Genomic DNA, 23,042 nt, shown 5'->3' on the forward strand with positions numbered 1-23,042 from the left:
GCTAAACAACAAAACTGCGTACAGTAAAATGCTTCTGGAGCCTTCATATTACTAGAAACTGTTGGTTATGTGTATACACTGAATCATGAAAACAGTAAAAATTATTTAAGCTAATGTTTACGATTGCAGCTAACACCACCGAAAAATCAGCAGTATGATAATTACCTAGAAGTGAAAAAAAAGATTGAACATTTTCCTGTGATCAGTTAGTTTATTACTTACATGCGTGTTCCGTGTATCATACTTGCGTGAAATTGCTATGGTGTGGAACGTGTCAGGAAGTTAACAAACAACCTACATTTTCAGTGCGAAAATATGACAAGTGTATTTTTATATAATTTGATTTATACTTTACGCCCAATCACAAAAATATAACAAACGTAACCCAACAGCACGCAGCTATTATCTATTCAAAAATTCGTTTATAAAATAGGAGGGGTTGTCTAATAGAAATGTTTTCAATTTATTTCTGAAACTATTCCACTTCTGCCAGCACATTCATCTAAACAACAGGGTGTGGGAGGAAAATCAGATGTTTTTGTTGAGATATTTCTGTGGCCACAGACTTTCCTTCTCTATCTGAAAGAGGAAGATATACTTACTAATATTGGAGGCCATTTTTCTTCCTCGTGTTATTTTCAAATTATGACTCTCTCTTCACAGTAAGATTCATAAGAGAATAAAGTGACAAGAGTGGCGACTTCATTGCTCTCCTACAACGACAACGTGACTCAAGAACGAGAAATACCATTTTGTGTTCTACATAATTTATTTCAAGTGAAGACGCAGAGTAATTTCACATACCCCTACAAAGTATCTGTGGCTTGACAATTTTTTTACCTTACTCTCTCCCTATGTCCTAATATTTCGTCAGATGTGATGCATAACATTGCATCTTGAATAATGTATTGACAGAAACGCAGGTTATTCTCTACATTACAATAAAGATGAGTTAAATGAATACGGCGGAACAATGGACACAAATGTGTAAAACAAAAATAGGACATACTGTTAGTTATGGACAAATAAACGGATAAGGAAAAGCACAATAAGAACGAAGAGTAATAGAAACTTGTCACTGCAAACTAATCGTCACCGTCTGAAAAATAGACTAGTGTTTTGACTGCGCCATCTCCTCAACACAACCTGTTCATTTCTCTGACAAGTCAGTAGAGTAAGAAAAGGTCATGCAGAAGACCATAGAATTCAAGTAAAAAATTCACTACAAAACTGTCGACTACAAAAATGTTCATATCTCCCTCACCCTTCACCCGGCTTCAGTCATTTCCTGCAAAAGAAAAGGGGAGGGAGGGTTGGAAGATTCGATAATATCACTATTTCATAATCTCAACGCGATATTTTAAGAGACCAACAATTATTTTGCTACGTGTGATATTTATGGACACTTAACTGGACGCTAAATCATTCTCATATTTCAGAGATTTGCAGGAAGCTATAGGTTCTTCCTTAGAAATTTCCACAGTAAACTATGTCGAGGCAGGGAAACTGGAGATATTGTCGTAAGTGCTCTCGTGAGTTGGAAAGGTTGTCATGTAGTATTAGTGAAATAAATTATATGTATCGAATGTAGCAGTGAATACACAAGCTATAAATGTGTGTCTTTAATAAGCAATTATCGCTGCACTTGAACTCACTAATTAAACACAGTCCTGGAACGAATGGTGCCCTGACATCACGCAATAGTCAGACCTTACAGTAATTCATGTTGCTCAAACTCCACCACCAACGGCCTTCTTCTGAAACCTTTATTACCTGTTAATTAGCTACTTCACAACCAGCAGTTGCAGAAACAATGACTTTGCCATAATATAACCTCCATGAGGCGCCAAGAGAAAATAGAGGACTTTTGCGTGTGGCCTGAATGGCGTGACATTCTTGTGCTTATTTGTGGCTTATGTCTTTAACCAGAATGAAGTCACATTTGAAAGGAAAAAGTGAGAACAGTTTTTCGCTGTAAAATTTATGGTTAAAATATTTACAGTAATAGTTTGTTGTTTTAAAATATGCTCTCATATCAATCGGTATCATCTTTTACGATTGCTCCAGCCTCCCTATTTATTCAGAGTACGGCCCCGCTTTCTGTAGTGGCAGTGAAGTATGCACTTCTTTAAAGTGTATTAGAATTGGAGAATTACTCTGCTGAAGTATTTGTGTATCGAAATCCAGTTGCAAATGATATAAAATGATCGTCTGGCACTGTTGGCCGGGAGGCCCCATTCGGGTTCGGCCGCCAAATGCAAGTCTTATTTCAGTCGACGCCACATTGGGCGACTTGTGTGCCGGTAATGAGGATGAAATGATGATGACAACACCCAGTCCACGAGCGGAGAAAATCTCCAAGCCGGCTGGAGATCGAAGCCAAGCTCGCTGCACGGGAGACAAGCGCGTTACCACTCAGCTAAGCAGACTATGCTACAAAATCAATGTTACGCAACACAGACAATTTAATTAATAAATTACCAAAGAACCGAGTAAGATTATTGCCTTGCATGTATGTCTCACAAAAATGAGCACATCTGTAAATTCAGAGAAATTTGAGGCTTCATAGACTAAACAACAGTCGCTCTTCTAGCGGCGGAATCAATATATAGAAAGGGTGGGGTGTGGTAGTAGTGTAATATGTATCCTACACTTACGCAATGGGTGACCTACAGCGCATGGATGTAGATGCTTCTCTATCAGTGAAAGAATCGCTCGGTAACCACTAAACCAACGACCTCTTTAACCCGATTTTCTTTTTCTCCAATTTTTGTGCTGCTCCTCTTATGGCAACCCCTTTGTACAAAACGTGTAGCTACAAATTACCAACGTCCAAAGGAGTTATGCGGCTAAACTCTTGCTGCAGGAATTTTGCCGAAGAAAGATATTTTGCACGTTTTGGTCGCAGTATACCAGAGTTTTCCATTTTCTCGTAATTCGTTCGATAATGCACGGCGCTGTGTTCGGTGACGAAAGGGCTATTACGCGAATGGCACAATGCTATTATATCCCGCGAAGGGCGAAGAGCAAACAAGCAAAACCTCGCTTTGGAGCGATGTAATCGGCTGCGCTAAGTGGCTCCCACACTGTCCTTATCAGGTCCTGGAATGAGGTTGCCAGGGCACAGGGAGTCGTAGGCGGAGACTGTGCTGACTTGGCGGAAGGGAAGGAAGAAGAACTGGCCACACTTGGCAAATGCTGTGGAAGATTCAAAGAACGAACTCATTTCCATGAGGCTACTTGGTTTAAATAAATACTATATTTAATACTACTCGACAGTATCTCATTTTGATGTTGCACTTATTTCCAACAAGCAGTCTACCGAAGCTTTTTTTTTTTTTAAAAAAATCTCTTAATGCTGCGGTGCCCATCCGGCCGTCCGGGAGAAGTCAGCCAGTTATGGGAGACACAGATCTAGCAGTGAGATACGTATACACCATTAGCAGACTGCTATAGCTGCTGTGTGTAGCCTGTAAACACATCTATCATCCTTAGACTGTGTTCTTACTGGGCCCATTAAATGCCACGTCTAGTAAGCTGCAACGAATTTAGTTGCTCGTTCGTTTGTTACCTACAGCGAGCTGCAGATTGTGCATGTACTTCTGCAGTCTTACTTTAATACTGAATTTCCCCACAGGCTTAACAGGGTGAAGAACATAGTTTGCCTCATTATACCGCAAAGTACAATTGAAATAACTTAATTTGTGGCTGGTTATCCAGTTACGAAGCGCACAATCCCGTGGACAACACCACAGCAATACGTTGGGCTATTATTTTTTTTCTTTTTATGTCCGTGATGTTAGTTTAAAAAAGCTGCATTACAGACAAAAAATAGTACATTTGGAGGACAAATTGACTAATGACGCATTTTAATAAATTTTCTACCCAGAATTAAATAAGACCTTTAAGGTTACAGTGTTGTGGATGAGGTGGTTACGCCAGTTGTTACACTTTTTCACTGTGGAAAATACATACTACTTTTCCATTTTAGATTCTTACGTCCAAACATCTGAACTCATTATTTCCCACTTTCACTGTAATTGACTTCTAAGCCACAAAGCTTCATCATCAGGCACATAATGAGGAAACAATGTACAGTACATCTGAACGTACATCATGTGTGCATGAAGCAGCTCATCCATCCATCCATCCATCCATCCATCCATCCATCCATCCATCCATCCATCCATCCACCTACGTGCGTATCATCAACGAGTATGGTTACTATGCATGTTGTCTTTTGTTTTCCGGCCTCTTTTGCCGCAGTTGCACATATACAACTTGTGTAGGTTAATTACCGTCTTTGCATCTGTAATATAAGGCTTATTAAGACCAGGCGCGTTCCGCTTTATTCTAAAGCATCTTCTGTGGTCACTCTAACAATATGGTTTTCTAACCATTTTGTTTTCAGTGGAAGCGTACAGTTCGCACACTTTCCTTACTAATATAAAAAGTTTTTATTCTTTTCGTTACTCACGATTTTTTGTCGTTTACTTAAAAAAAAATTGTTCAAATGGCTCTGAGCACTATGGGACTCAACTGCTGTGGTCATAAGTCCCCTAGAACTTAGAACTACTTAAACCTAACTAACCTAAGGACAGCACACAACACCCAGCCATCACGAGGCAGAGAAAATCCCTGACCCCGCCGGGAATCGAACCCGGGAACCCGGGCGTGGGAAGCGAGAACGCTACCGCACGACCACGAGATGCGGGCTGTAGTTTACCTCATATTTCTTCTTCTTCCACATGTATATGATGGGTTTTTGCACACACCACTTTTACTGCACTAAATATATTCACGTTTCCGTGTTGAAAAGCATCACTGTCATCTCGCCATTTCGTGTGTTTTGTTTCGCTGTTTCGGGGAGCGTTCGTCTTTTGTTCGTTTTGCTAGTGGCAGTAGCGTCTGCTGTCGCTCTGAGTGTAGGTTTACTCGTGAACTGACACCCCTAATCGGAAATCTGGAATGTGATCTATGGTTTAAGATTATTTTGACGAGGCGAATACCAACAACTGTTCGATCATTATTTAAGGAAATTCATGGCACGCTTCTGCATGAATATTTACTATATTATGACCGTTTTCAGTCATTTACCACCATCACGGAATCTGCATAAACAAACATAACATTACAAAATGGCACTTCAACATTGCTTTACATGGACACACTAAGAACGGATGTTTGTGCCTCGTATTCAAGTTTAACTAGTCTGAGCGTGTACTCATTTCATTATAGGCCACATCACTTCTGGCTATCAACTTTTAGCTACGTGACGTTGGTTTATCGCGCTTTCAATTTATCAGAAGGTCTTATAACTTCATTTTTTTAACATGTTTTCAGTAATGTTACTTCTATTCCTTCTGTTTTTAGCGCGATGAAAATTGTTCTAAAACTTACAAAATATTTTGTATAAATTAAAAACTTTATGGTATAGTTTTGTAAGTTGTGCTTTGTTTGAAACTTCCTGGCAGATTAACGATGTGTGCCTGACCAGGACTCGAGCCTGGGACCTTGACTTTCGCGTGCAAGTGGTCTATGGCTGAGCTATTCAACTGCGACTCATGACCCAGCCTCACAGCTTTACTTCCGCCAGTACATCTCCTACCTTTCAAATTTCGCCTAAGTTCTCCTGCGTAATATATAAGAAACTATCAGCTTCGATTGCGGTAATGAAACCAACCTTTACCCAGATTTCAGCCCAAATAATCGAGCCTTCTTCAGAAGATATACCTAAGTCTATAATTTGTCTAAGAGGGCATGGTCTAGAAATAAAACTAAAACAGCCTGAATAGGCGCAAGTTGTAGGAGTAGCATCCTGGAAAAAAAAGGACATTGCGGTATATGGCTTAGTCCCTGCCTGAGGGATTGTTTCCAGAATGAATTTTCACTCTACAGCGGAGCGTGCACCGATCCGAAACTTCCCGGAAAATTAAGACTGTGGGCCGGACTGGGACTCGAACCCGCACCTGTTTGTTCGCACAGATACCGTGACGATGACCGAAACCGGTCGTAATGAATACTGTTGCAATTGTGTGTTTCGAATTTCCTTAAATGTAACCGAGGACACTGACGCGAATTCAAGTGATACGGAACCCTACACCATCATATCTCCTCCCACTACTGGTCAGATACTTGCGACGAAAACGTCTTCCGGCACCAGGATCCGAATCTATTACTTCCAAGTCGAGTGCCACTGCATGGCATCCGCCACAGAGGCGGTTCCACGAGCACTGAAAAATTGCAAAAACTTTTCAATTCTGATGTGTTTCTGAAGTCTGATTTGAAATAAAGTGCATCGATTTACAGGTAACAATCCACGGAACGAGGTAGCGCAATGGTAATTGACTGCCATTCACGAGGAGCGGTCTCAAAATTCCCATCCGGCCAGCTTAAGATTCCCCGCGCTTTCCACAGACGGCTCGAAGCAGACGCCGGGATTGGTCACTTGGAAAGGACGCGGCCGGTTTCATTCACTCTCCTTGTTTATTTCAAGCTTTGCTCAGTCACTAATGTCCTCGCTGTCGACGCCAAACCCTAATCTTCCCTTGTGAATAGATCTTTAGTTGGAAGAGATTCATTGTGTAACGGTGAAAATGGGAAGCTGCCACAAAGTGGTGGTAACGAGTTTGAGGGCCCCGCCATTGTCAGGCAAGTGCCAGTTTGCCTTGCGGTGCGTAAACACCCGTACGGTCGCCGACGGCTGGCACAGACCGAGCCTACCGCAGTCCGCGCATTCCGCAGCCCCGAAGTTGCGACATCGCCACTCTGCGCCACTGCATGCACACCCGCAGTGGTAGCTGCAACGGTCTGTTCGCCGCTGCATAGGCAGGGTGGCTGAAAGCTTCTCCAGTATTCCAATTTTTAATATTTTACTGTAATGCTACAACTGCAATGGACGTCCCATTACATTATCGCGCAACTGATACCGCGTAAGTTTCTGCTGTTTTGGTGAAGCTGGACGGCTTAGCGCTGTTCTCGTTTGAAAGCAGAAAATCCAGTTGTAACGGCAGATAAAAAAAGAGTGCGCTATGGTTTGTATTCAGCCTGTATCCATGGTGGGCCTGTCATCTAGGGGTAGCCTCTGACTGGTAATAAAAACTTCTTGCGTTCCGGATACGTACTCAGCACTGGATCTCAAGTGTAAGGGATCATGCTCATTTTGCCAACGGCCTTGTAAAAGAGGGCGGGGGGGGGGGGGGGGGGGTGTGTGTGGAGAAGAGACATTTCAGAGCAGTGGGGTTGTGAGCTTCCCGCACGACTCTGAGGGACGAGCAATGATCATCGCGGCAGGAAGATGCAGATGACAATGGAAATCGCTACTTTAAAGGCACGCAGCGTGTGTGTGTATGTGTGTGTGTGTGTGGAGCGGAGGGGGGGGGGGGGCGGCGGGCTTGCGGCTTGTAACTGAAAAAGTGTCATGTTGATCTCATCATCGGCAAAAGATTCCGGCTTAATCCCTTGTTTGCATCTCGGGAAAGGGACAACCAAGGGAAGACAATGACGAGAAAAAGGTTGAATAAGCAACGAAATGGTTAACTACAAGGCAGAGAGTTGTATGTTAGAAGTTTGGACATGGTAGAGAAGCTAAAAAAATCCTGAAAGTGAAATGTAAAAGCTCGGTTAAGACATGGTGGAGGGCAGTTCAATAATATAGAAAGAAGATAAGGATTTCTAGTCAAACGAATGTAAGGTAATATCAACAGCGACAGAAAATATAATAACGGGATTAGGATCCGTTATGAACAGGAAAGTAGGTCAGCAGAGTGAGTTACTGCGAAGAGTTCAGTGATGATGCTGTTCTCACCAGATCGATAGCAAACCAACAATATCAAGAAGAGGATAAAGAACTGGAGAAAGTATGTGAGGGTAATGAACGGGTAATTCAGTATATGAAATAATTTAATAATTTAATGGCTATGGACCACTGGAAACATGATGTTTTGGGAAGGAATAGAAGAAAGAGTTTCGGGAGAGTAGGGGCTCGGTAATAGGAATGGTAGAGGAGTGTGATTAATTACATTCTGAAATTAATTTCAACTAGTAATAACAAATACTCTTCAAAATTCACAAAAGGAAGGGTGTGTACTTGAAAACTGGCTGGACGTACTGAAAGATTCCAGATGGATTGAATCATGGTGAGACAGATTCCGAAATCAGATGTTGGATTGTAAGGCTTACCAAGGAGCAGTTATAGACTCAGGCCACATAGTAGTAATGGTCAAGAGTAAGCTGATGTTTAATAGACTCTCACGAAAGAATCGACAGGCAAAGAAGACGGCCACTGAGGTACTGCGAAATGGTAAGATACGTTTGAAGTTCTCTGAGGATATAGATATTGCAATAAGGAATACCACAGAGTATGCAGTTCAGTTGAAGAGGAATGAATATTTCGAAAAAGGACAATCATAGAAGCTGGACTGACGAATACAGGTGCAAGGATGATAACTGCGAAGAGACATTAGGTAATAGAAAAAATACTTAAATTAATCGAAACCTAATATCCCCAGTAATTTAGGGAACCCAGGGAATTCTTATTCCTAATGTAATGTCGTCGATTAGAGTCCTGCTTGTTCCTAAAACGCGTCCAGTGTCTGTACAAACACGCCACCTCTCTCTCTGTGGCTGCTTCTTATTGTCACGAAGGGGCCCTTTGTGTTCGTTCAAGCTTGTTAGTTCAAGATAGAAAATGCGAACGTGTAATATCTTAAGTGCTGTGATGTTTAAAAACGCTCTAAGATGCAGCTATAATATTTGAAGGATAAAAATGAGCTAGAGCAGGTTTACAATCATGTTAGGTGTAAAAATAACAAAGAGGTCCCGTCCACTCGGCAGTAAATTAAATTTTACTTTGCTGTTATTCCTCACTGATTACAGAAGACGATACCATTTTCAGATGAAATTTAGAACCAACCGACTGCTGCGGGTAATGAGGAAGACACTGACTTAAAGTGAACATGTTCGAAAGGAAGGAAGGTTAGGTTGTCGAGTCACATGAACGGACGTAGTCGTTTGAGACAGAACACGAGCTCGTATTTGGGAAGGATGGGGAAAGTTACCTGCTGCACCTTTTCAAAGGTACTATCCCACCATTTTCCTTATGCGATGCGGTACAGGGAACATGGAAAACTGGAATATGAACCGCCATATTTCACAGGCGGCATCCGGCATCTTACCACAAAGAATGTCTTCGACTGATAGCGGGAGAAATTAGCAGCGAAGCACATTCAGACTTGTGTCCCTTTTAATTGTTGCTCGCTACTTAAAAGTATAAGAAATTTCCAATTTCTAGCATTTTTGTTAAAATTGTCTTCATTACGTAATCGGATTATGTCAAGTAGGTGCTGTGGTTGTGACACGTTACCTTCCAACAGGCGTGATGGAGTTCTGTGATTGCTCAGCAGTCGAAACCGATCAGCACCGTAATCATATTTACTGCTGCATCATGCATGATGTTTACATTTATTACTTCTTGCTAATAACTCTATTTGCAACATACTTCGCAGACAGTATCCACATATGCCGCTGAATTTACTTACACAAATACATCGTTCTACATAGTTCAAGAGATATGACGTCATAAACGCTGAGATGCGCGGAAAAAACGCCGCATCATGCAGTAGTTTTAATACATTTATTCTTTGCTACTGAGACACTCCTGCAGTCGAGTCAACTTCGAAATCCCTGATATCTAGTAGCACTTTTGACAGCTTTCAATTGCGAAGCGCAGACGGCTGTACGCGAAGACAACAGCCTCCATACAGCTATGTAAAGTACCGGGCGATCAAAAAGTCAGTATAAATTTGAAAACTGAATAAATCACGGAAGCCGGCCGAAGTGGCCGCGCGGTTCTGGCGCTGCAGTCTCGAACCGCGAGACCGCTACGGTCGCAGGTTCGAATCCTGCCTCGGGCATGGATGTGTGTGATGTCCTTAGGTTAGTTAGGTTTAACTAGTTCTAAGTTCTAGGGGACTAATGACCTCAGCAGTTGAGTCCCATAGTGCTCAGAGCCATTTGAACCATTTTAAATCACGGAATAATGTAGATAGAGAGGTACAAATTGACACACATGCTTGGAATGACATGGGGTTTTATTAGAACCAAAAAATACAAACGTTCAAAAAATGTCCGCCAGATGGCGCTTCATCTGATCAGAATAGCAATAATTAGCATAACAAAGTAAGACAAAGCAAAGATGATGTTCTTTACAGGAAATGCTCAATATGACCACCATCATTCCTCAACAATAGCTGTAGTCGAGGAATAATGTTGTGAACAGCACTGTAAAGCATTTCCGGAGTTATGGTGAGGCACTGGCGTCGGATGTTGCCTTTCAGCATCCCTAGAGATGTCGGTCGATCACGATACACTTGCGACTTCAGGTAACCACAAAGCCAATAATCGCACGGACTGAGGTCTGGGGACCTGGGAGGTTAAGCATGACGAAAGTGGCGGCTGAGAACACGATTATCACCAAACGACGCGCGCAAGGGATCTCTCACGCGTCTAGCAATACTTTGACACTTTTTTTTTTTGTTCTAATAAAACCCCATGTTATTCCAAGCATGTGTGTCAATTTTTACCTCTCTATCTACATTATTCCGTGGTTTATTGAGTTTTTAAATTTATACTGACTTTTTGGTCACCCGGTAGTTGCCATAGACACGTTTACAAAATCGTATTGTAGACACGCGAGGCAGCTGTGCTTTTACATTTGTGGTTTATGCATATTCCTTTGTACGACTGTTTCACAATTTCGAAGGTGTTTTCACAAATATATAGAAATGAAATTTTTTCGGTATTACACTGCGAACACAGTTCATTTTTTGTTTCCGTTTCTAATAGAAAATTGAGAAAACGAATAGCCACGCAGTGTCGGGTTTGTTAGCTCTTGTCCTATAAATGCATCGACGAAAAAAATTAGCCTTAATATTTTCGGGTATTACAGGAAAAAGCAGACCAGAACTGAACACTGAAGTCACTGGGAAGGCGGCACCACTCGTGAAACGACATGATGCATAGGATCTGGGTGTTAACGCCGGCGCTGGACCACTCTCGCTAGCAGCGGCAGTGCCAGCAGCAGCGGCGGTAGCAACAGCTGGTTCGCAGACCTCACCGGGAGCTGTTGACCGTGAGCCGCCCACGTCCGTGTGGACAGCCCAGACCGGTGTCTGCGAAACCCCAGGTACAGGTCGCCCTGACAGATGAGCTCGTTTTGGCCAGGAGGTCGCTAATGAACTTCCTTTGTGCCGTCAGAGCTACCCCTGACAGCTCTCAAGGTTCATCCTTCAGGTCAAGGGGTATTTACTACACGACGGGTAGAAAGGGAAGGAATGTCAGAGCTTAAGGGACTAACACACGAGCGACGATCGCAACGATCCGTCGACGTGCGACCGATCGCTTCGTAGAACGCAACGCAGAGATCGACTGCTGATTGCTGATCGCATGGAAATCCCAGGCAAACTGATGGATCTCGTGCGATTAATGCACGCAATAGGGCTGCCTGGCTAGTTATCAGGGATCGAGTACGTTTCACACTTTTTTTTTGTTTTAGCAGGAACTGACGTAATCGTGACGCAGTGGCTCTGTGACGGCGACCAGAAACGAGGCTATCGATTTGTCCATCGCTACAGCTCCGAGTTGATGTTTATGGATGTGTTGGTGAAAGGAGAATCTCGCAGTTTTAACGAGAACTCTTCACAGAAATATGTTTGTGGTAGCTCAACGTGCGAAATACGAGGCGTGTTTTTTAAGTAAGTACCGATATGAAATTAAAAAATACGTGCTAAGATAGCTCAATAATTATATTTTTACATGAAAGCTTGTACCTTAATCTACGCACTGACGCCATTACAGGCTGATTATTACTTGTTTATGTTGTGTACTGAGTGTTTAAGATGCCTCCGATAATCGTGAGTCCCGCCGACTGTGAAGTACGGGCTGTTATAAGATTTCTTAGTGCTAAAGGCCTAAAAGCGATCGATATTCATCGTGAGATCTGTGCAATTTACGGAGAAAACATTATGAGGGATGGAATGGTAAGAAAGTGGGTGAGAGCATTTAAAGATGGCCGCACAAATGTGCATGATGAACAACAGAGTGGGCGTCCTTCGGTCGTTAATGAAAGTTTGGTGCAGGAAGTGGACAATAAGGTGAGAGAAAACAGACGCTTTACGATTTCCTCCTTGCGGGATGACATTCCTAATGTTTTTCGTAGTGTTTTGTATGGCATTGTGACCGAGCACTTGAATTACCGAAAATTGTGCGCACGTTGGGTACCCAAAATGTTGACGGATGTGCACAAAACCAAACGTATAGACAGTGCATTGACTTTCCTTGAGTGGTACCACAACGACGGTGATGATTTCTTAAGCCAAATTGTTACGGGCGATGAAACATGGGTAACCTACGTCACACCAGAATCAAAGCAACAGTCCATGGAAGTTGAGCAAGGGCATCGTTTTGCAGCAAGACAATGCCCGTCCGCATGTGGCGAATCAGACCAAAGATCTCATCACATCTTTTCGATGGGAAACTCGAAATCATCCTCCGTGCAGCCCCGATCTTGCGCCCAGTGACTACCATCTGTTCCTCCACTTGAAGAAACACCTGGGCGGTCAGCGTCTTCAAGACGATGACGAAGTCAAAACAGTGGTGATGCAGTGGTTAACAAGTCACTCGGCAGACTTCTATGGGGAGGGTATTCAAAAACTGGTACAACGTTATGACAAGTGCCTCAATATTGACGGAAATTATGTAGAAAAGTAGATTAAGGTACGGCTTTCATGTAAAAATAAAATCATTGTGGTATCTTAGCACGTCTTTTTTTAATTTCAAAACGGTACTTACTTAAAAAATACGTCTCGTATTTGTGAAAATTAAAAATATGAAAGTTATTGCTCATCTTTTCACTGGAAGCAATTTAAGCTGTCCTCTTAGGTTCCGACCTACACACACTCGGAAATCGCCACACATTCGGAAATAAATAGCAAAGTATCAACAAGTAATACAAAATACACCATCTAATTTTACAGTGATTAGCATTTTTAATCTTGTGCTGTGGAAATAGAATTGATGGGAAATTCACAGTAATAGTCGCGACACAAAGCTCTCCACCTTCTGATTTTGGGTTATTTATGAAACAAGTATGCACATTATTAAAGATTTTAATTTCTAAACAGAATGACATATGTAGCTGCTGTACTGTGTTGTTAAGGGGACACTAATTTAAATGTTCAGTGCAAATCTATTATACAGTTATACTCAAGTCCCTTGTCAGTCTATGTAATCTAAGTCTTTTTCATACAGTTTATGACAAAGGTTACATTAAAAAAAATCAGTAGAGCTGGTTTTGAAAATCTCTTTATAGAAACGTCGAGTAAATTGTGTAACTACTTGAAGTTAAACTGGAAGACTAATGAACAAAAAGTACCCGAGGACTAATAAACGTAAAACGAATTATACTGGCACACTGGAAAGACGTGCACAACCCATTTGGCGTCGGTGAAAGAGTAATATATTCTGTAAAGTAACCTATAGTTCCCAAGAAAAGCGTTTCAAAGCAAGTTTAATAAATTATAATTTTCGTTTATTTTAAATAATGTTTTGTGAGTATTCATGGGGATGCGAAAATCAACTGCAAAGCTGCTAAACACAGTAGCTCATTTTCCATAGCAAAACAATGAAGTTCGTAATACTGATTGAAATTGCTTGGCAAATCTCTCGTATGTGGGGGTGCCGAGGTGACCGACCGATTGCAGGCTATGGGGCCGTTCAGCGAACAGTCGGCCTCGAGAACATTAGAGAGGCGCAGCATAAGCTGGCACTGAGCAAGTGCGGTGCGAAATAATCGACAATACATGTTTTCCAGAAACTATCATAGCTTTCGCCCCAGTTAATTCATCTAGAGCAACGGAAAAACTGAATCAGGGTGGCAAGCTAGGAAACTTAATCCCTTCTCCAAACAATAAAAAACCACGTCTTGATCTGTCACTGGACGAGTGAGGGCACAATATGTACCAGTGCTGTACTCTGTCTTTCTGAGCTTTATAGGGTAAAGCTGTGATCAACATGCACATTCATCTGAACACCTCATTGCTTTACCTTTCTCCTAACTGACCTACCCAAGACATTCATCACACCGCAACTGAGCATTTTTCATATTAACATTGCCAGAGGTGCGAGCGGTGACAGGATTCAGCTTTATGTACATAGTAAGAAAAAGTGAAGTACGCTTCGCTCAATCCGTGAACGGGCCTCTGGCCTGAGTGCAAGTAGAGTGAGGGAGACATTGGCAAGCTAAACGCTTCGCCGCTTTTTACCCCCAGGAGAGATCCCTGGTAGTCTGACAGCACGTTGGGTGGACCTGGAGCCGTCTTGGAGGGACTGGAACGAGGAAACTTTGCCGCTCCTACTGAGGACTGAACCTGGGACCTGAACGGCCGCATTCTAACGCTCTGCCCACGAGAACACCACGACCTCACAGAGAAGTCAAATGAATTCATGAGGTGGCTTCGACTCTCGACTGGTCTCAAGAAGAAAAGCTGTACATATCCCGGTCTGTTTTCCCTGATCTACGTTTACCATACCTGTATATTCCTTACGCTGAGAAAGTTTCTTTAAAAAGACCGTAGGCGACTTCTTTTTTGCTTGTGTTAATGCGCCTTGCGACAAATACACCTACGAGAACAGAAATTTAAATGACCTTATAGCCTATGATTACACGTGAAAGATAACCGCAGTTTGTAATATCACACAACAGTCTGAAATGGTAACAAAGCGTTGTAGTATGAAATGGACTTTGATTCATTGGCATGGTGTTGGGAAACCACAGTTAAGCTATGAAAACTACTGCTTATACACCACTTGTTCGTCCTATACTTTAAAAAGTACAGAAGTATGGTGGAATATGGGTCATTAAGCATGTAAGAGTAGACATAGGGAATGTCCACAAATTTGTTTGAATCGAGGGAGTGTGTCATATAAACGTTGAGACGTTTTATATAGTAGACGCTCTTACAGACTAACTTTTTAGGGAACAATCTACACAGATTCGTTTTGAGACGTTACAGTATCCCAGGAACAGAAAATAATGAAACGAGACATAACCACAGCTCTCATAGAAGTAAATAATCATCCTTCCCAAGCGCGGTATCAATACAGAATGGCAACTTTGAACACAGACACGTTGTTCGTAAGTACTTTTAGGTACGGTGAGTAAATCTAGAAACGTAACAACTCCTCACTAGAAGATGTTTTTTCCTACGCTCACAATTAACGACAAAATGATCATAATAAAACAGTAACCGCTAAAACGAGTTTGCAGCTCGGAAATTTACTCCTGAAGAGGTGGTCTAGACTTTTATTTGTAGTCACTTGATCTAAACGTCTAGAAAAGTGTGCAAGCTGAAGTTGATTTAATTTTCTTCTTCCATAAATCTTATCGAATAAGTATAATTATTCCGCTGAAAATGACTATACTATTAACTATCGCTTTCTTATCCATCCTGTACACCTGACGAAGCCCTGTTGATCATGCAGTCGCCTGATTATAGCCCATTCGTTACTAATGCTCCTCGACTTCGTTTAATGACATAAGTGATTCGTGATGGAGTCAGTATCCACAACAGATTGAAACTTGTACATCACGAAACGACGTAATCTGATCTTTAACCGGCTGTGTGTGATGCGGAGATGAGGAATACTCCAGGCAATGGTCAAGGACCATGAGACGTCACACGGAGAGCAATTCCTAAGCGGAGCAACTGAAAGGTTCAGCATTGCTGTAACAGGGCGTTGCACACAATTTATTATTACAGGCTTCTAGGTACTTTTATTAAGGAACCAACGTACCGTTTGGATGTAAAATGAGTTCCAGGATAGGACCACTTTAAATCTTCCGCTTCATGGTACGCATACAAACTGAGAAGAGAGGCATCGCCTTTGGTTTCTTCTGTAATTATGTCATCGGACACAGTTTTCGTCCGAGTACAACAATGGCTGCCAGAAACTGGTACATTCGCAAATAGACGTGTTGACGGTTGTGCTCAACGGACGCGTCGCACTGTCGACTTTGAAAATAGGACAGCTTTCGTCAGGTAGAATGACGAGGATTCTAAGCACTGACCATATCATGTGCTCCTGTAGAGTACACGGGTTAGAGCTCATTGTCTCCGATGTGTGCGTTCCGTGACGCGGTATGTTTCACAGACATCCGATCTTCAAACTTACTTTACATGTAAACAATACACACGCGGGCATGGATTCCTCATGAAAACTTTATCTACTAAGTTCCCTCTACAACGTCTATAACCTTGTAATAGGCACTGTGAAACAGCCTATATAATGAAGCTGAGCAGTGTACAACCACAACCAAGAAAACGTACAGCATACACAGAACGATATTCACTTATGACTGTTCACTGTGTACGTCTGAAATTACATAAAAAATGGAAAATACTGGAGAGGCAATAGCTAGACAGGTAACGTATCATTCACCATCCGATGTAGGATACAGTTAGAAACTGTCCACACATTGATAATCACATTAATTAATCTGGATCTAAATCATAGTTTAAAGCAGTAGGTATTGACAAATTTTATTAATAAAATAACTTTAAATAAATCTTTTGAGACAATCAAACGTCTGTTCACTATTTTAAAATGTTATTTTAAATATAAAATATAACCGTCTACCTTGGGCTATTACGCCACTATGTTGTCGTCGTAAGTGGAACATTTCAAATACTGAAGAGAAGTAAAGAAAGAAGGAAAGAAGGAAATATAGAAAAAAAAGGAATTTGCAACCTATTTTCTTCTTTTTACTATTATAATGCTACAGGATGTGCTCTATGACGGGACATCCAGACTGACTGACTGACTGACTGCAATCTGTAAACATACATTTTTCATGTTTCTAATCATACTGAAAATATCGTAAGTTCGTACTACACATTCATGTGGTCGAATACAATTGCTATATTTATATTTACGTATACTAACGTTAACTTTTTCTAACTTCTAATCAGAGACGAGGTGTCTGTCTTCCTAGCAATATTTATGAGTCAGTTAACATCTTGTGTATCAACGTAACTGACATAGGGAAGTCTGGCATTAGTTCTCCGAAATTAGAAGCGCTCGAATTACAGAAACTTTCCCTGTTTTACAAGGACACGAAAAAAACATTGACCAACGAGGAAGGAATAATATCGAACAATGTCATATCGACGACAAGGTCATTAGCGACGGAGTACTAGCTCAGTTGGACAACGAAGAGGGGAAAAATCGACCAATTCTAAAAGGAACTCTCGAAGGCTTTACCTGATCTGGTTTAGGGAAACAACTAAGAAACTAACGCCGAGTGACTACAAGGAGTTTATAACGCGCTGTTCTTCATTATAAGTACTAAATCTTGACCACAGTATCATCTGCTTCAGTTCGGCGTATTCATAGAGGAAGCGAAAGCACTTACATTTTCTTACAAAGTCATTTCTGCTCCCTTTGAGGATTCATGTTTCTAAGATTCGTCGAGGAAAGAAAGGGGTGAACAGAAATTGTTTCTCGAGACTGATACACAGCGAACAAGTTATCCCTTGAAGTCTTTGCTTGGTTATATCCATCAGCTTGCCGTCAATGTAGGCAGATTTACATTATTTGCCGTCTCGGGACAAAAGTATCAAGTGTCTCATTAAGGCTCGTAACCACTATGCGGAGGAATGACGTGAATAGCAGGAACACGGACTTTGGTAGTGACGTCAGGCTCCGGAGATCGACACCCGGACCTCCGCGTAGAATACTTCAGTCAATGGCCAAGGACCATGTGACGTCACGCGGAGAAAATTTCGTAAGCGACGACCTGTTTACCTCGTCAGATTAATCGGAGCTTCGCGAACTTTTTGAGTTCCTGGCGGCTCCTATCGGTTACCGATACTAATGTTAAGAAACAGGATTGTCACAGAAAGAAGAAACCAGTCGTCTTTTTGTATTGCTTCATGTTGCATGAGTGAAAGTAGAATCGCGAGAATGCATCTGCCAAGTGATCACATATATACTTAACTCAGTACTGAGAATGTTACGCGCCAGCAAAACTGAAGCGTGTGTATTTCAATGACATTAAAAACCCACTACACAACGCAATTTTTAACAGTTCCTCACATCAGTTACGATGGTGATTAACAAATAACTAACTAGCTGTAGTGTGTCGTACTCTGTATGGTGACGTGCATCCTCCGATCTGCACGAGTTGATATTTCAGAGAATGGTTTAATTAACGTGCAACTGCAATACCACGACGAGCGTTGTGGTAAAGTGTGTAAGATAAGTCTCTGATGGTCAGTGCTGTGACATGATAATAAACTCTCTTACATTCCACACCTTCGAAATGTCAGAAACAATCTAACAATACAAAGACCTGATTGCTGCACAACATAAATGCGCTCATCTGTCGTTGGAAAAAACAGAGTACAAACGTATGTCGGAAAATTATTATACCCTATTGCCAACGCAGAAGAAACTGGCTGGATACTTACAACACTTACGGACTGTAATGCAATTTGTATTAATTGATCATAGCATGTATGGAAAAGTTCCACATCATCATGAATTTGTTCTCTTCTTGAAAGCATACTAGAACTGAAAAAAAGATTTAAGGTAAGATGGTGACTTTGTAACGAGGCTCCGCTAAGAAGATATGGAAATACGTATTGCTAATCTGCAGTTCGGTGCGCACATGAAATTGTCACCTTCAGTTATTGATGAGCACTGTGAGACAAGAAAATTTCTATGTGGCACAACTTTTTCATTATACGGGAGCAAATGATTTACTCTGGAAAAATGTCTTTGCTAGACCTGTTCTGCATTTGAGTGTGGACACACTTACTCGTGCAGATTATGTATAAGAAGCAGATGGAAAACAGACCACTAAAATATAAAAAAAGAAAGAGCGAATCACTGTTTCATTGTTGTCATGTTACCAAACCACCAAAATCCACAGTAATAGTTTACGATGCACAGACCTTACTGTCGGCTAAGTCACTGCGCCTTCAGTGTCTCCGATTTTTTCGTAGAAATATTATCAAAAACAACCATTTTTTGTTGTTAAAAATTTACATCGCGACACAAAAACATTTCGAAATTATTCCAACATTACTTCGTTGCCAAAGTGCGGAGAATGCAGGATTTAAATATTACTGAAGTGCTTCACGAGTGTGTGGAAAATATTAGAAGAATTAATTGTGCCACGCGTTTACTGAGTTGACAGGCGAACATTTCATAGACACGCATAAGCTAAGAAAACAAAGTGCATTCGTAACTGGCCATTGTTCGAATATTTATATTTGCTAAAATATACCTATTTGTCTATTGTGGTGCATAAATTAGTCATCGATTGCTGGGCGATTGTATCATATCCTTCCAAAAGTTGTTTTATTTACCAGATTTGCTACTGAAAGTTTACGCTTTCGCGTCACATTTTTCCAAATTTCTACAGTTGTGTGAATTAATGTGTGATCTAAATATCTGAATACTTGCAGTCTAACGTAGTAACACGACCGTATTTTTATATGTAGTTATCTAAACAGATATTCCACATAATTCATAGTAAAACGTTCTGATTGATGTGGTTCCGAAATTATGATATGACTAATGCTTCTTGCTCTTTTTGCAGAGACCTAGAAATACCCACAAGAACCTAAGTTAAGATTGTTTATCTTGGAGGATGTAGACAAAACAAAAGCCAACAATAAAATTGGAATTCGAACAAATTCTTATTAAAGGAGGGAAATTCTTCAAAGCTCAAAATACATTCCATCAGCTTGTTAATATGGATGTATGTAAACAAACTGTGATGAATAACAATAACTAATTACAAAAGGGCAAAAACGTTTATGGTGAATTATTTTTGCGGTATGAATAGTATTCGACACTATAGTGAATAAAGTTAGCAACAAAGAACTAAAAATAAACAAAGAAACAATTGCAACCGCCTGTTACTTTAACCAGTCGCTCACTACTAAACTATTTGATACACCATGGGAACTATTATTGCCCACTTTTTATCCTCCGAGAAAAAATGTGAACACTGCGATCACGACGAAAGGCGGCCGAGGATTCATCTCAAAATTTCGGCGTTTACTGGCTCATGCTGAACCTTTTGGAACGATTTTGCAACTTCGATCGATAGAAAAAAAATGGTGTGAAAGCACGTCCACCATGGAGCTAACGACTAATATGTGGTCCACGACAAAATCGCTTCAGAGCGAAGACGGCGTAACAGCTGTAGGCCAGTGCCGTCAACCTCGAAAGTAAAGCGACTCAGCTGACAAGGACTCCAGCCGCAAACCTGCCAACATCGCTTGCCTTGCGAGTTCTGTATACCCAGACTTCCTTGTAGCCTCCGTGTCCCTTAGATACAGATAATATGCACTAGGAATTTCGTGAAGGACATGCAAGGTCACATAATGCCACAGATAGTGTCTGGTCTGAATTTCTGACAGCACTCATGCAACAGCAGATTATACCAAGGTTTGCTGCTGCACCTTAAAGAACCTTTTTAGTTTGTTTGGCGCGAGCCAATTCGAGGGCGCACAGCGCTAATATTCCTTCGGCCGAGGTCCTGAAATGATTTCACTGTCGGAGTCGCGCGACTGTTATGATGCCGAAAGCGAAAAGAGCAAGACAACATTGCGCCGGTTGCGCCCCGACTCGAGTGAAAGGCGAACTGTGTGACGTCACGAGGCATTTTTGCAACTGGTAGTTGCCTTGCAGCGCGTCGAGCTACCAGCAAAGATATTAATAACACTCGCTCAGCAGCGGCAAAAGAAAAAGAAAGTGTAAGGGGAGAGTGAAACTATTTCGTCCGCGTACTAATACCACGCTGGATTAACGCTAGTACAGTAAGTGGCAATGGGTGATTTAATTATACGGCACGTTACACAAGCATATGCTACGAGCACGCCATTGTCGAAACGTAGTCACAAAATGCACTTTTTTCTCTTCTTCTTAGTCGGGGCACTGTGTTAGGTATTGGACGCCGCTGTCACTGTCCGGTGCTGAAGCGAAGCCAGGAAGCATCCCCCAGAGACGCGTCTCCAGCTAAAGGCAATTGTCAAAAAAAAAGAAAGAAAAGCGCTCGGGCAGAGCGCAGTATCGGGGTCAGCACGGCGGGCTGCCGCGCTGGCAGTGGCGGCGGCAGCACTTACTTGCAAAGTATCCTCCAGAAGCAGCCGAATTTGGAACTGTTGGCGACTTCGGCGGAGTAGGAGATCGTCATGGCAGGCACACAGAACACAGATCACAGTAAGACTGGCCGCAACTCCGCCGGCCCGCCAAGTGGGGCGAGGGGCTGCGCCGCCAGCACTATCTAGCGGCCGAGCCGCGAATCTGCGACCTTGCGTGCGCCTGCGCCGGGACTAGGGGAACGCACAGTGCAGGCGGTGGTGTTGGCGCCGGCAGAGCGAAGACGTCATTGCTACAGCGTACGCAAAAGCTCGGCCACATGCACCTTCAAATTTAGGGGACGATAGTGTTATACACGACCGCAGTTATATGGTGAACACCTCAGAGAGTTCTACTGTTACTTCTGGTAGAGGGGTAGTTTGCTATTACGGGTACACATGAAATGGTTCTGCGATGTTGTCTACATATATGGGTGCGATCGCTCATTAACATGGTTCTCTGTGGGAAAAGTTACACAGGAGATTTTGTAGGGCATAGGGCAGCGGTATAGAGTAGAGAGAAATGAAAACGCCTTAGCAAGCAGCAGAAAAAAAAGAAACTCTCTATCATAATATAGACAGGTGGTTGGCAAACCGCTGCTCGTGAGCCAGTATGGCTCTTTCGCCCCTTGAGTGTGGCTCTTCCACAAAATACCACGTGTGACTGCGCACGTACAGTTCGAATGAAACTTGGAAGTGGTCTTAGACGGGGTGTTCGTAACTCAGACCAGGTGCACTCGCTCTCAACCTCACTGTTTCGCTGCTTGTGACAATGTCTTCGAAAGTGGAGGGTGGTTAATGGTTCGAAAGACGCGTGAGATAATTTTCAGTTTCCTCTGTTCATGCAAAACGGAGAAATGGAAAGAATATCGATTTTGTTGAAGAGTATTAAACTGTTACTCGTGAAGCATGGAAAAAACCATGCAGTCGGGCGAAAGAAGAAGATAGTAATTATGTTAATAATGACCTAGCAAGAGATCATTTGGAAAGCAATTTAATAACAACTATGATCGGAAATAAGTGAAACAGACGATGGTAGTGATAAAGAAATACAAGCTTCCAGAATGAGATTTTCACTCTGCAGCGGAGTATGCGCTGTTATGAAACTTTCCTGGCAGATTAAAACTGTGCGCCGGACCGAGACTCGAACTCGGGACCTTTGCCTTTCGCGGGCAAGTATAAGCTTGTGTGATAAGAAATAAAATATTTGTAGACTGGCTGATCTTCTTATTTCTGTATGTATAACACACTTAGTTGGTGTTTGTTTCTTTATCTTTTGGCGAGAATGCTGAGCGAAGATATGTTCATTTTTAACTACTGTAGTAGTATTCCTGAGTCATAATCAGCTAAGAAAACTACCGTCCGCTGTTCTTCCCGAATTAGGGTATACATACGAATAACCATTGTCAAGCATGAGCCTTATCAAGAGTAAGTTGTAAAATTGTCAAACTGATGAGTTCGAGTCAAATTTACAAAGAACTTGGCAGTATGAGCCCATAGCAATATAACGTACTCCCTCTGTTCAGGACACATGCACTAATTCGGTTGGGATGGGTGTCATACAACCGTTGTATCTTCTCCTGAGGCAAGCTGGACAGTAACTTTTATAACTGATCTTTGATGTTTTGGATGCTAGCACTGGGACGGGGTTGACGTAAGAGGTAATCCAACTTGTATTTTATCAAGGACAGAAAGAGGGAGCTTTCTGGTCAGAGGAGTATCTCAACATCATGTAGACAGTTCACAGAGACACAAGCCATGTGTGTACGAGCGTGGTCCTGTTGGAAAATGGCACCATAATACTGTCGCTTGACTGATAACACAGGAGGA

The 23,042-nt window shown here is 42.0% G+C and overlaps 1 protein-coding gene across 1 annotated transcript in view; it reads right to left on the reverse strand.

Moving 5' to 3' along the window:
- The window catches only part of LOC126259782 (bestrophin-4), a 568,776-nt gene extending 547,448 nt beyond the window's left edge, over positions 1–21,328 (reverse strand). The window contains exon 1 of the mRNA XM_049956790.1: positions 21,198–21,328. Coding sequence (XP_049812747.1) covers positions 21,198–21,268 — 71 coding nt within the window. The 5' untranslated portion in view covers positions 21,269–21,328. The remainder of the gene's footprint in view (positions 1–21,197) is intronic.
- Between the last annotated feature and the right edge of the window lie 1,714 nt (positions 21,329–23,042).

Source organism: Schistocerca nitens, chromosome 5, assembly GCF_023898315.1.
Source record: "Schistocerca nitens isolate TAMUIC-IGC-003100 chromosome 5, iqSchNite1.1, whole genome shotgun sequence".
NCBI classification, from domain to species: Eukaryota; Metazoa; Arthropoda; class Insecta; order Orthoptera; family Acrididae; genus Schistocerca; species Schistocerca nitens.